General features: G+C 45.0%; 1 protein-coding gene across 3 annotated transcripts in view; it reads left to right on the forward strand.

The window, feature by feature from the left end:
• Window positions 1-612: 612 nt before the first annotated feature.
• The window catches only part of GKAP1 (G kinase anchoring protein 1), an 82041-nt gene continuing 68956 nt past the window's right edge, over window positions 613-13697 (forward strand). For 2 of the 3 annotated variants that reach the window (XM_055122670.1, XM_055122681.1), the window contains exons 1-2: window positions 613-772; window positions 8492-8742. In XM_055122670.1, the coding sequence (XP_054978645.1) occupies window positions 8533-8742 (210 nt within the window). In that variant the 5' untranslated portion in view covers window positions 613-772; window positions 8492-8532. Of the gene's footprint in view, window positions 773-1387; window positions 1515-8491; window positions 8743-13697 lie in introns of those variants that run through there. The other variant, XM_055122674.1, reaches the window with a different exon arrangement.

Below are 13697 nucleotides of genomic sequence, written 5' to 3' on the forward strand. Positions count from 1 at the left end.
CTCCGTGCGTCCTCCCCGGGTCCCGGACAGGCAGGCGAGGCGTTTTCCTGGTCTCTGCGGGGCTCTTGCATCCGCGGGAGCCCCTTACCATTACCCGGTCTTCGCCTTGAAACTTTTGTTCCGCCGCCGCCTGGACACAGGCTGACTCCGGCCGCTGTCCCACTCCGGGCATCGCGCGCGGCGGGGGGGATGCCGCGGGGGCTGGGGAGCGCGGGGCGAGGAGCGCCGGGCCGAGACTCACCGCTCGAACCCCGTACCGGCCGGGAGGGAGCCCGCGGGGCAGGTGAAGCTCGGGCCGGGTCCCGCGGCGGCCCCGTCTCCCCGCTGACCGCGAGGCCCGCGGCGCTGCCGCCTCCGGAGCCGTTGGACCCTGCCCGGCCCCCGTAGCTCCCTGCGCGGCCCGGCGGTTCCGCGCGTCTCCCCGAGCCCGGGTGCCCGGCAGCGGCGACGCTCCCCACGGCCAGGCCGCGCCGCCCAGACAAACAGCCCGAGCGCGCGGCGCGGCCCCGCAGGCCCCGCAGGCCCCGCCCCGCGCCCCGCCGCCCGCCGGCCGCCCCGGCCCGCCCGCCCCGCGCTCCCCGCCCGCCCGCCGCCTCCCCCCGGCCGCCCCGCCCGCCGCCCGCAGCCGCCGTCCGCGCCGCTCGGCACGGCCCGGGCCCGTTAGTGCCGGCGCCCGCTGACGAGCCCGCGCGCCCCGCGTGCCCCGTGCCTGACCCGGCGGCTCCCAACGCCCAGCGCGGCCGGCCCGGGAGCCGCGGCGGCGGGAGGCCCGGTGAGTACGGGAGGGCGGCCCGGCGGGGAGGCCGCCCGGCCGCGCACTTGGCGGGGCCCCGGCCTCGGCCTGACGCCGGCGCCCGGCCCGGAGGCCGCTCTCGCAGGCCGCGCCACCCCCGCGGCCGCCCGGCCTCGCCGCGCCGGGGCCCCGGGCCCCCGAGTGACAGGTGCGGTCCCGGCCGGCCCGCGGGCCGTTCCCCGCTGCGGGCTCCGCGGCGCGTCCGTGCCCAGCCCGGCGTCGTCCCCGCCCGGGCCCCGGGTGCGAGTAAGTTTGCAGCCGCGGGGAAAGTTGCCCGTGCCCGCGCGGCGGCCGGAGGGGCGTGGGCGCGGGTCCGGGCCGCGGCGGGACTGGCCGGGCCCTCCGCTCGCCGCGTCGCCCCGGCCGGGCTCGGGTCGAGGGGCCCGGGCAGAGCGAGGGAACCGGCCGCGCCTCGCGCCCCCCGTGCGAGCCGCGCCGCCCGGGAAGGGGCGTCCGGGCCCCCCGGGTGCTGCGGTCTCGGCGGGGTCTGGACTCGCGTCCCCCCGCGAGTTCCCAGTGTCGGAGACTCGTTGCGATGACCAGAGAGGGCTGCGAGTAACGATGCGAAACCGTTGCACAGCCCTGCCCTGGGCGGGCCGGTCCCCGGGGCGCAGAGCCCGAGCCTGAGCGAACGAAGCCGGGGACAGACACTCCGGGCGCCGCGGCCGCCGCGGCCCGGCCTTCTCGGCGCACCTGCTGCCGGTTGCTGCTTAGAGCTGGAGTGAGCGGCCGTACGACTGGGAAGAAAATAAAAAGTTTGTGTGGCGTGCACGATAGGCGCGTTGCGAATAAAGTTCAGGCATGCTCTTGACAACTCGCCGGCAGGGAACCTTAATCTGTAAGAAGCCAGAGTGAACGATGCTGTTGTTTGAGGAACGGACATAAAATAACATTTTTCAAAATGTTAGGGGTCTTAAATCCCTCATATGCAGTGCTGTTTCAGTGTAAGCGCGAGTGGGTTTGTTCTCTTAGATCTAAGTTATGTCTCAGGGAGACCCAGGTGATTGGCATCTACTACTTTATGTGGCTTTTTTTTTTTTAATCAGGCCAACTTGTTGAGAATGTTAACGAAACATGGCTGTCAACCTGAAATTTGTGTACTGTCACGGTGCAGTGTCACTTCAATTATAGAAAGTCTCTTTCTCTCAAAAAAGAAAGAAACATGCCTGTCATTTTTTAAAAAGGGGATAATGATGTGGTTGTTCTTGATTGAGAATTATATATATGTGACAGCTCTGATGTGCCCTGTTTGTCGTTCCCCTTATTGAGATCTGGCTACCACTGTACCACTACCACCTTTCTTTCCTTCCTTCCTTCCTTCTTTCTTTTCTTTCTTTCTTTCTTTCTTTCTTTCTTTCTTTCTTTCTTTCTTTCTTTCTTTCTTTCTTTCTTTCTTTCTTTCTCTCTCTCCCCCTCCCTCCCTTTCTTTCTTTCTTTCTTTCTTTCTTTCTTTCTTTCTTTCTTTCTTTCTTTCTTTCTTTCTTTCTTTCTTTCTTTCTTTCTTTCCCCCTCCCTTTCTTTCTTTCTTTCTTTCTTTCTTTCTTTCTTTCTTTCTTTCTTTCTTTCTTTCTTTCTTTCTTTCTTTCTTTCTTTCTTTCGTTCTTTCTTTCTCCCTTTCTTTCTCTCCCCAACTTTCCTTTCCTCACACTCTACCCTGTTTGTTTAATTTTATTGTAGGAACTATGATTTACAATATTAATAATGGCAGGTTTTATGCAAAACTACATTCTGACACCGCACCCTCTATGAGAGTGTCAGCTTTCCTCCACCATGTCCCAGTGCCCCCTGCCCCATCCAGTCCTCCATCTGGTCTTTAATATCACCATATAGGGTAAGTACCCCCTGTTCAGATCTCGTTCCTGCCCTTCTTTCTCTCTCCCCTATTCCTCCAGAACTACAAGTCTTCCAGCGTCCAGGTGTAGCTCAGACCCTTCCTTCCTTAAGAAGCCTTCCATGGGAGTGATGTTTCTCCCCTGGTGCTTCGTGCCTAAATGTCCCTCCTGAAGCAAATTCCATTTTTATAATATTGTTATTCTCTTGGCTTTTTTAGTTGAAATCATGTCTTATTCACTACTCATGCATTCACATATGCCACTCAAGTGACCTTAAAGAGCTAGAAGAGAAGTTTTCTAATATTGGTTCAATGACTGAATCTTTCTACTCTAGGACATCTGCCTTTCAGAACATTTCCTCTTCATGGTAGCAGCTGCGAGATGTTGAGAAACGTTATGAAAGGGAAGAAAAATAAACGTATAGAACTTTATAGAAGTCAGAATATGCAGATGATGGGATTGGTAATATATTCTCTGAACAGTGTTTCTCAGCCCTGCCTACAGTGAGGGGGTAAGGGGTCGAGTGGGAAGTCTATAAAAAAAAAGACCACAACTCTTCTTGATGACTGCCACCTTTCTTGATCCTGGATGGCTCAAGGGATCAGGGATGAGATCCAGTGGCAGTGGACCCCAGATCTCGAGTAGAGGAGTTCAGTGCACAAATCAGAAATCCTGCTGCTTGCTGTTTTGGGCTGTTCATTTTAGAATTCATTTACTTAAACATGATATATACATGAATTCTTTTAAGCAACACTTTGTGGCTAATTATGTTTCCCATTTAAAATTAGTTGTGGTGAGAAATAAATAAAATAGCATTTGTAGTGAAACAACTTTGAACTTATTCATGATTCTTGTTAATTCATATTTGAATTATCAGAATTGGAGATTCTCTGAAGGACACACTGGATTTTCACTTCCCCTTCCTTTCTCTTCAGTACACCGATAGCTAGTCATGTACTTGGAGAATTAAAAGAAAAACAAATCCAGGAAACTTATCTTTTGTGTTCCAGGTCTTGTGTTAGTTTTTAGGGATAGAAAGAATTCCTGCCTGTATGGGGTGCCAGTCAAGACTGTAGAGGCTAGACACAACAGTAAACCGTTTTCTCCAGATTATTTACTAATTACCATGTTTCTACATGGTGCACCCTAATTGGACTGGAGCCATAGTGTAGGTCGTTTGCCTTGCACGTGGCTGACCTGGGTTTGATTCATCCCGTCCCTCTCGGAGAGCCCGGGAAGCTACCGCGAGTATCCCGCCCACACAGCTGAGCCTGACAAGCTACCCGTGGAGTATTTGATATGCCAGAAAAGTAACAAGTCTCACCATGGAGATGTTACTGGTGCCCCTCAAGCAAATCAATGAGCAATGAGATGACAGTGATACAGTGATACAGTACCCTAATTAAGATCATATTGTTGTGTTTATAAATGGGAGGTTTTAAGTAGAGTGCACGGGAGTGGAGGAAACTAATAGGAGGGAGGTGAACACTATGCATTCTTTCATAACGGCTCTCAGTTATGACTATAGAAGTAAGTGCAGAAAGTTAGGGTACTAATCTGAAGGATTTCTAGCCCTACTTACATGCTTTAAAAAAGTGTCTTTACACAGCCTAATGCTGTCATGGTCTGGTCATTTATCCTGTTTCCAGAGTTTAAAAGGAAAGAGTTACTTATGAATTCCTGGATTTTGTAATTTGCAAATTAAAAAAATTGCCTAATGAAGGTAAATATCTGTTAAAATCATGCAATATATCTAGTCTTTCACAGTCTATCGCTGTCACTCATCTTCTGCCTAGTAACATGAACAAAAGGCGTCTTGTCATTTATGACCTATATTAGCCCTTTCTTGATTTTCTCACAGAAAAATTAATACTGAATTGACCATATTATGCTTAACTTCATGAATTTGGATATAGGTAGTCATTTTCCTTCCTGTTTTATTTTGGTTTGGGGTCCACACCCAGTGTGCTTAGAGCTTACTCTTGCCTCTACTCTCTATTATCTTCTCCTGGTGGGACTTAGGGTACTATATTTAGGCCAGAGATTAAACTTGATTCACTGTATACAAGGCAAGTGTCTTACTTGCTATAACCACCTCTCTAGCCCCACCATTTCCTTTTTAAAAACACCTTTTACCTTTAGAAGAAATATGTGGAGTATATTTATTCTTCATTAATGGAATATTTAAGGAAAATGGTGAAAACTGTAAAAGAGGAAAAGGCATAATAAGTAGCCCCATTCATTTCCTTCTTTTTTGTGCAATGTATAACAATACAGACATTTATAGGTTAGGGCTTATTTTTATATGTAATGATGACATTCACCCCGTTCTACTTATGAGATTCTGATTAATGCATCTTTGACATAGTATATATTTTCTGTAGTTGATGTGTCATTAGTCAGGTGCATGTGGCATAGATAGTTGGGCCTTCTAGCCATTACCTCCTTACCCACTGAAATGCAAATTAGAGCAATTGTTTTACTTTAATATATACAATAAAAGTATAGAGGAAATCACTGCCACTCTCCTGTTCTCCCTTTTTGGTTCTTACCATGACCAAATAGCACAGTGGGTAGTGCATTTGCCTTGCATGCGCTGACCCGGGTTCGATTCCTCTAGTCCTCTCAGAGAACCAGGCAAGCTACCGAGAGTATCCCGCCCGCACGGCAGAGTCTGGCAAGCTCCCTGTGGTGTGTTCGATATGCCAAAAACAGTAACAAGTGTCACAATGGAGACATTACTGGTGCCTACTCGAGCAGATCTATGAACAACAGGAGGACAGTGCTACAGTGCTACCCTTACCAAATAAGGGATCACTGTCCTTGAGCATATTCCTCTTTCAGTTCTACCTTTTCATAAAGTCATAGATCCTGAATCTACTTAAACTTAATGTTCTTATGTTATTCCATCACTTAACTGTGTTGAAACTTAACTGTATAGGCTTTCTTTCCACTTTGTCTTATTATCTTTCATTTTTCATTTATTCCAGAACACTTGTGTACTGTGTATCTACTGTTCAAGATACTCTGTGATTTTGGGAGTTACAGATAGTTTTGCGTCTAAGGATGTTAAATATTTTTTGGTGTCTTCCTGCTCAACTATTCTCAGTGCCTAAAAATTTTTCTGTTCATTTCAAAGAGTAAATCTTACTTTTTTGAAGGGCCAGTTGTTGTTTTAAATTCCAAAGCAATTTTTGCAATGTCAAATATGCTTAGCTATATTTTTAAACTGCTTGTGACAGGGGACTGAGAGAGATAGTACAGTTGGTAAGATGCTTGTTGTGCACATGGCTGACCTGGATGTGATCTCCAGCATACGCTGTGGTCCTCTGAGCACCACCAGGAGTGACTTCTGCATGTAGAGCCATGAGTAACCCCTGGGCATTGCTGGTTGTGGCCCCCAAACAAACAAAAACAAAATAAACAGCTTGTGACAGTTCTGTGCCTCATATGATCAAGACATTTTTTAGATAATCATTAAGAAAACTGATAGACTTTTATATTTGGGTGCTTCTGCTATCATGGCTACTGTTTTATGCTAGTAAATAATATATGAACTTATTTATCTTTTCATTTATTTTTTGCCACACAGCAGTTTTCAGAACTTACTCCCTGCTCCGCACTCAGGGATCACTCCTGGTCTATAACCTCCAACCTTTTGTTTTAATTATTTTCATTATTATTTTGGTTTTTATACCACATCAGGCTTATAACTTATTCTACACTCAAGGATCACTCTTGGCAGTGCTGAGGGAGCCTGTGCGGTGCCAGGGATTGAACCCAGGTTGGCTGCATGCACGGCAAAGTCCTGTCCTGTATTATTGTCACTATGGGCACAAGAGATATATAAATTTGAAAAATATTATGGGTAATCTTGTTCTAATATATTTTAGAATTTGCCTAAATAGGTATATTCTAGAAATATAAGTTTTAGTAAGAATGGAAAATGGAAAATGTAAAGGAGAAAATCTGATTGGGCCTATAAAAGTACTGTTTTATTCTAAGAAAGGAAAGATTGACTTTATATTAGAAAATGTAGTGTTTGCATCAATAAGTAAAAGACTGATATAAAAATCCCTGTGGATGTGAAAAAGCCTAATGGAACATTCAGTATAAATGAAAAATTAATTCATTATTGGAAATCTATAAAATTCTTTAGTGAGCTAGGAGGAAGCATACCTTCCTTAATCTAGTAGTGGACAACCATTAGTGCCTTGAGCGAGTGTCATACTCAGTGCAATATATTTGGAAGTTTGTTCTGTCCTTTAGAGAAGCTCCTGTAATGCTTTTTCTGCAAAACTGGTTTCAAGGCTAGGAATTCCCTAAGCCTGTCCATGAAGCTCTTACATTCCTTCAAATATGAATGATAATTCTTGGTGTGGTGTTCATTTTACTGGTCTTTGTACCATATCTCTCCATTCTCTTCTGCTTAATAGAGTATTGTATGATCTGCTGTGAATCTGATGTGCTTTCTTTGTACGTAAATTCCTCTTTTGATCTTTCTGCTTTCAGTATTTGTCTGTATCTCTTTGGTTTTGTCATTCTGAGCTTGGAGTATGTCTTGGCGTTTTTCTAGTTGAGTCTATTTTTGTTTGGATCCTTCACTGGGCCTTTTGTATTTGGTGATCTTTATTCCTTAACTCTGGGAAGTTCTTAACTATGATTTCTTTATTATTCATCAAATTTGTTTTCCTGGTACTCAAGGACTTGAGCGATTCTTACATTGTTCCTCTGATAGTTTCCTGGTGTACTGTTTACTTATTTTCAGACTATTTTCCATCTTCTGTTGTTTTCTAGATTCATCTTGGAGATTCTTGGTCTTTTCCTCCGTAGTTGTTACTCAGCTGCTCGGAACTTCTAATGAGTTTATTAAGATCACCTACCATAGTCTTTTTTTTTTTAACCATAGCCTTAATTTCTGTCATTTCTACTTGTAGTTTTCTCATTTTGGCTCTCATACTTTCTTGTGCTTTGCTGATTTCCTGTGCCATTGTTTTCTTGAGCTCACTAAACATCCTCACTATTGTGTCACTAAAGTCATTTTTTGAGGTTTTTCAGTGCTATTATGGTATTTGTTGTGTTTTCTGTGTTATTGTTGTTGCTCATGGAACTTGGTGGTCTTTTTGGGTGGAGGGACACATGTTGGGGACCATGTGGAATGATGGGGCTCGAACCCAGGGTCACGTGCAAGACAAGACAAGTACCCTACCAGCTATGTTGTCACTCTGGCCCCTTGATGGGCTTCTGTGTGTCTTTCTCAGTGGTTTTCTAGTGTTCCTGCTGTGCTGAGGGTGTCTTTATAGTTAGACCGGGGAGATTGAAGGAGTAGGCCGAGGGTTGCTCTTTGACTTCTCTGCTTCACCTGTGATAGGAAATATAACCATAAGTACGGTGGAATTTGCAGGAGTAGTAGTTTGGGCCTGTTACTATCATTGAGGTAGAGTTTGGAGGCTGCCGGATCTAGCCTAGAGGGAAAGGGAGTGTCCCCCCTATTCCAAGTAGGACCAGTGACCTCAGCAGGAGATTAATCTCATCTAAAAGGCTGGAGCACCAAGTGGAAGCTAAGTAGCTGTGGTGGTGCAGGCCGTTGGGGTGGTGGAGGCTGCTGGGACCTGGCCAAAAGGGAGGAAAATTGTGTGTCTTAAAAAAGACACTGCCCCCTCTCAAGGTGCTGAAATGACACAGGAGGGCATCGGTAAGCCCTCGGTGTGATTGGGAGCACTTTTTATTTGCTCAGCTATGAAGGTAGATTTCCAGGGGGTTGCTGACTAATTTTTTTCTGTAAAAGTCAAATAGCTTGGGGAACTTCTGATCTGGAAAAATGTTTACTGCATATTTATATGTTTCCCTCCTCTTCCTCTCACAGGAGTGTTTCTTGACAAGAATTGTAAAAGAAAAATCTTGACAATGGCTTCAGCAGTACTTAGTTCTGTTCCCACTACTGCTTCTCGTTTTGCTCTGTTGCAAGTGGATAGTGGTAGTGGTTCTGATTCTGAACCTGGAAAGGGCAAAGGTCGGAATACTGGGAAGTCTCAAACAAGCAAATCAAATACAAATGAGAAAAAGAGAGAAAAAAGAAGAAAAAAGAAAGAACAGCAACAGAGTGAAGCTAATGAGGTAAGAAGCATAATATTTCATGTCTGCCTTCCCAATAGGCTGTAAACATCTCGAATATGGTATTTTTGTGATTAATGGGTACTTGGTAAATATAACTTTCATGAATAGATCCTGTGTGTGGACGTAAAGTAAAATGTGAAGAACTTTCTGTTATTTTTCATTTTTTAATTTTTTGGCCATGGATTGAAGTGATAGCATGGCGGGTAGGGCATTTGCCTTACACATGGCCGACCCAGGTTTGATTCCTCTGTCCTTCTCAGAGAGCCCGAGAGTATCCTGCCCGCAGATAGCAGAGCCTGGCTAGCTCCCCATGGCGTATTTGATATGCCAGAAACAGTAACAAGTCTCACAATGGAGATGTTACTGGTGTCTGCTTAAGCAAATTGATGAACAATGGGACTACAGTGCTACAGTGCTAATTTTTGGCCATACCCAGTGATGGTTGGGGTTACTCCTGGCTCTGCACTCAGGGATCACTCCTGGCACTGCTTTGAGGACCATATGGGATCATATGGGATGTCAGATATTGAACCTAGGTTGGCGATGTGCACAGCAGGTGCCTTACTTGCTATACTATCTATACTATCTCTCTGTTCTTTTCCTTTTTTTTTTTTTTTTTTTTTAGTTGTGGGGGAATTTAACACAGGCAACATGCCGTCTGCTCCTCAGACAGATCTTTGGTCCTGGTTTATTTCGTGCATTCATCTTTGTTGCTTCTTTATTTTTCATCTCTTCTGACTTTTTAAAACATGGTGTGTGTGTGTGTGTGTGTGTGTGTGTGTGTGTGTGTGTGTGTTTACTTAATTATTTGGGGGTCACCTGCACCAGTGCTGCGCCCAGGGGCCACTCCTGGGGCTGTGTAGTTCTAGGAATCAAAACCAGGTCTCATGCACCCGAGCAGGCACTCCATTATGTGCCACATCCCTGACCCTATAATGAATTATTTTTTTCCTTTTTAAATTTAGGCACCATATTTATAGTACTACTGTTAATAGTTTGAGGCTTACTGTGTTCCAACTCCAATCACCGAACTAATGTCAGCATCCCTCCACCAGTGTCTCAAGCTCTCCTTCCATTCCTTACTTCAGCAAAACTCATTAGAAACATTGTGCTTATGTAGTGTCTGAGACCCTTGATCAGTCTGTGTTTCTGGTAGTTCATCTTACCACCTCCCCCCACTCCACTCTGTCTTGGCATTCTCAATTCTGTAACCCCGGGTGAACGTTTTAGCATGATTTGCTTCCTTCCATTCCCTTGTCTTCTTGCTCTGTGTGCCACAGAGGAGTGAAATCATTTGGCCTTTGCCTTTCTTCCTCTGATTTGACTCAACATTCTACCCTCCAGTAGAAGGAGAAGTGACCCTGCACCTCCCAGGCACCATGGGTATGTCTTCTAATATATAATAAAAAGATACTTAATTTTTAAAACAAATTTTTGTTAATTTATTCTCCTTCTCTTTCCCTTTGTTGTAGTTGTTTAAAAGCCAAACATTCCATATACTGGATTAAGGCACTTGTGCACTTATAGTGTTTGCTGGAAATCACACAACTTTAGCTGCATGCTTGCACACATTGGGTTGTTGTGCAATAGAAAGCAAACACTTTGTTTTTTAATAACATTTTTTAAAAAACCAGGGCTGGAGCAATTGTACAGTGGATAGTGTTTGCCTTGCACACGACTGACCTGGGTTCGATTCCCAGCATCCCATATGATCCTCCGGGTACCGCCAGGAGTAATTCCTGAGTGCAGAGCCAGGAGTAGCCCCTGTGCATCGGCAGGTGTGATGCAAGAAGCAAAAAAAAATTAAAATTTATATAAAGTTGTCACAATATTTGATTGCATTTAATATCCAAACACCAGTCCCACCACCATTACACCTTCCCACCACCATATGTCAGATGTTTCCATTCCAACACCCAAATCCTGTCCCCAAAGCAGAACCAAAGAGCTATTCCTGGACTCTAGACATTCTCTTCTCTTTCCCCCTCACCCCGCATTTATTTACTTTTTACTAAATTTTTTTAATTGAATCACTGTGAGATAGATCATTACAAAGCTATTCATAATTTGGTTTCAGTCATACAGTGTTCCAACCCTCATCCCTTCATTTCCCACTACCTGTGCCTGCAGTTTCCCTCCCATCACCCTCTCTTCCTCTTGCCTGTCTCTATAGCAGGCACCTTTCTTTCTTCTTTCTCTGTCTGTGCATTATGATATGCAGTACAGGCACTAAAAGGTCATTGTGTTTGTTCAGGGTGTTCAGTATTTTTTATCAGAAAGGTACAACTGATAAATATATTTTAATATTTTAATTTAATATATTTTAATTTTAATTTTTTTATTTTTTGGTTTTTGGGTCATACCCGGCGATGCACAGGGGTTACTCCTGGCTCTGCACTCAGGAGTCACCCCTGGCGGTGCTCAGGGGACCATATGGAATGCTGGGAATTGAACCCGGGTCGGCCGCATACAAGGCAAACGCCCTACCCGCTGTGCTATTGCTCCAGCACCAACTGGAGTATATATATATATATATATATATATATATATATATATATATATATATATATATTTTGCTTTTGGAGTATATTTTTTTTAACTGGGTGGAGCCTTTTTGGTGTGGACGTGACTGCCAGGACTTCTGGAAGTACAAGAAGGTGGGAGGGAGGTAGCCCATCCTGACTCCGAAAAAGCCTGGAGATTTCAGTCACAATACCCGCACACCTGAATTGTCAGCAGATTATCTTGGTGAAGCCCATCCTGAGATGGTAGAGTCTGACTGGGGGCATGGGGATGATTTTGGACTGTGAGACCAAGCATCTGCCAGGGCATCGGCACTGGGCTAACCCACCCCACCCCACCCCACCTTCGTCCCCAATGTGTCCTGGGTTGTTCAGTCTTATGTGGGTCTAAGATTAATTGCAGCTTTTGATCTTTTATAAGATCTATTTATGAGGCTCTGAAGCAAGACTGATAAATGAGCTTGCATGGTTGAGCTGGGGGAGGTTCATGGGCATGGCTTCCACATTACTTCTTTTTGCCAGTTTAATTTCTTTTTTTTTTATTTTTTGAATTACACCCAGCGATGCACAGGAATACTCCTGGCTCTGCACTCAGGAATTACTCTTGGCAGTGCTTGGGGGACCATATAGGATGCTGGGAATTGAACCCAGGTTGGCTGTGTGCAAGGCAAGAGCTCTACCCACTGTACTATAACTCCACCCTTGGCAGTTTAATTTTTCAGGAAACTTGGTCCCGAGTTGTTGGAGTCTGGCCAGAAGCATAGCAGCAACATCAGGGTGTCAGGAAGCCCGAGGGCACCATCAGGCTGCTGATACTCTCTCCCCGTGGTTCCAGGTTGCCTGTAGATGCACTGCACGCCCTGGACCGCAGCAGTGATGGCAGCAGTGACCCCAACAGGGACAAGGACTGGGGCCAGGGCTGCTGCCTTTTGCTGCCTGGGCAATCTGCAGCTACCATCCATTCTCTCTAGCTCATAGAGTCTCATTTGATAGATTTGCTGTAAATCTTATGGGCTTTCATTGTATGTAAGTTCCATGTTTGATCTTGCTGCTTTCAGTTTTCTGTCTCTGTCTTTGGCTTTCATCATTTTGAGTACAGTGTGTGTTGGAATTTTCTTAGCTGAATCTATTTTTGCTGTGACTCTTCAGGCCTATTGGGTCTCAATGCCTGTATTCTTTAACTGTGGAAAACTCATTGGTGATTTCAATTTTTATTGTTTATTCATCAAATTTGCTTTCTGATATTTTCGCTCATTGAACTTGGTGATTTTCTGCATGAGTGAATTAGATTCAATCCCCAACATCCCATGAGCACCACTAAAGTAATTCCCGAGTGCAGAGCTAGTAGTAAGCCTTGGGCACTACCAGGTGTGGCCCAGAAAACAAAACAAAACAAAATTAAAAGTTGCCTTCATGTTCTTCAGGGATTCTGATGATTCTTAAATTAGTCTTTCTTTCTTTCTTTCTTTCTTTCTTTCTTTCTTTCTTTCTTTCTTTCTTTCTTTCTTTCTTTCTTTCTTTCTTTCTTTCTTTCTTCCTTTCCTTCTTTCCTTCCTTCTTTCTCTCTCTCTTTCTTTCTTTCTTTCTTTCTTCTTTCTTTCTTTCTTTCTTTCTTTCTTTCTTTCTTTCTTTCTTTCTTTCTTTCTTTCTTTCTTTCTTTCTTTCTTTCTTTCTTTCTTTCTTTCTTCCTTTCCTTCTTTCCTTCCTTCTTTCTCTCTCTCTTTCTTTCTTTCTTTCTTTCTTTCTTTCTTTCTTTCTTTCTTTCTTTCTTTCTTTCTTTCTTTCTTTCTTTCTTTCTTTCCTTCCTTCTTTCTTTCTTTCCTTCTTTCTTTCTTTCTCTTTCTCCCTCCCTCCCTCCCTCCCTCCCTCCCTCCCTCCCTCCCTCCCTTCCTTCCTTCCTTCCTTCCTTCCTTCCTTCCTTCCTTCCTTCCTTCCTTCCTTCCTTCCTTCCTTCCTTCCTTCCTTCCTTCAATTTTCGGGTCACACTGGTTATGCTCAGGGTTTACTCTCAGCTCTATACTCAGGAATTACTCTTGGCAGTGCATGGGGGACCATGTGGGATGCTGGGAATCAAACCCAGGTCGACTGCATGCAAGGCAAACACCCTATTGCTCCAGCCCCTTAAATTGTTTTTCTTGAACTCATCCCATAGTTCTCTGGTATTCTGTTCATTTATTTTCAGACTTTTCCCCACCTTTTTGTTGTTCCTAGCAATTTCCTCCTCATCTTGGAACTCCTTGATCTTTTGCTCAGCTGCTGTTATTCTGTGTTCAGGGTTTCTATTGGGGTTTTCTCATTTCAGCTCATATTTTATTGTGCTTTACTGACAACCTATGACATTGTCTGTGTAATTTTTATTTTTTCTTTTGGGCCACACCTGTATGGTCTGGCTCTACACTCAGGAATTATTCCTGGTGGTACTGTGGGGGCGGT

This window comes from Sorex araneus, chromosome 1 (assembly GCF_027595985.1).
Source record: "Sorex araneus isolate mSorAra2 chromosome 1, mSorAra2.pri, whole genome shotgun sequence".
Taxonomy (NCBI): Eukaryota; Metazoa; Chordata; class Mammalia; order Eulipotyphla; family Soricidae; genus Sorex; species Sorex araneus.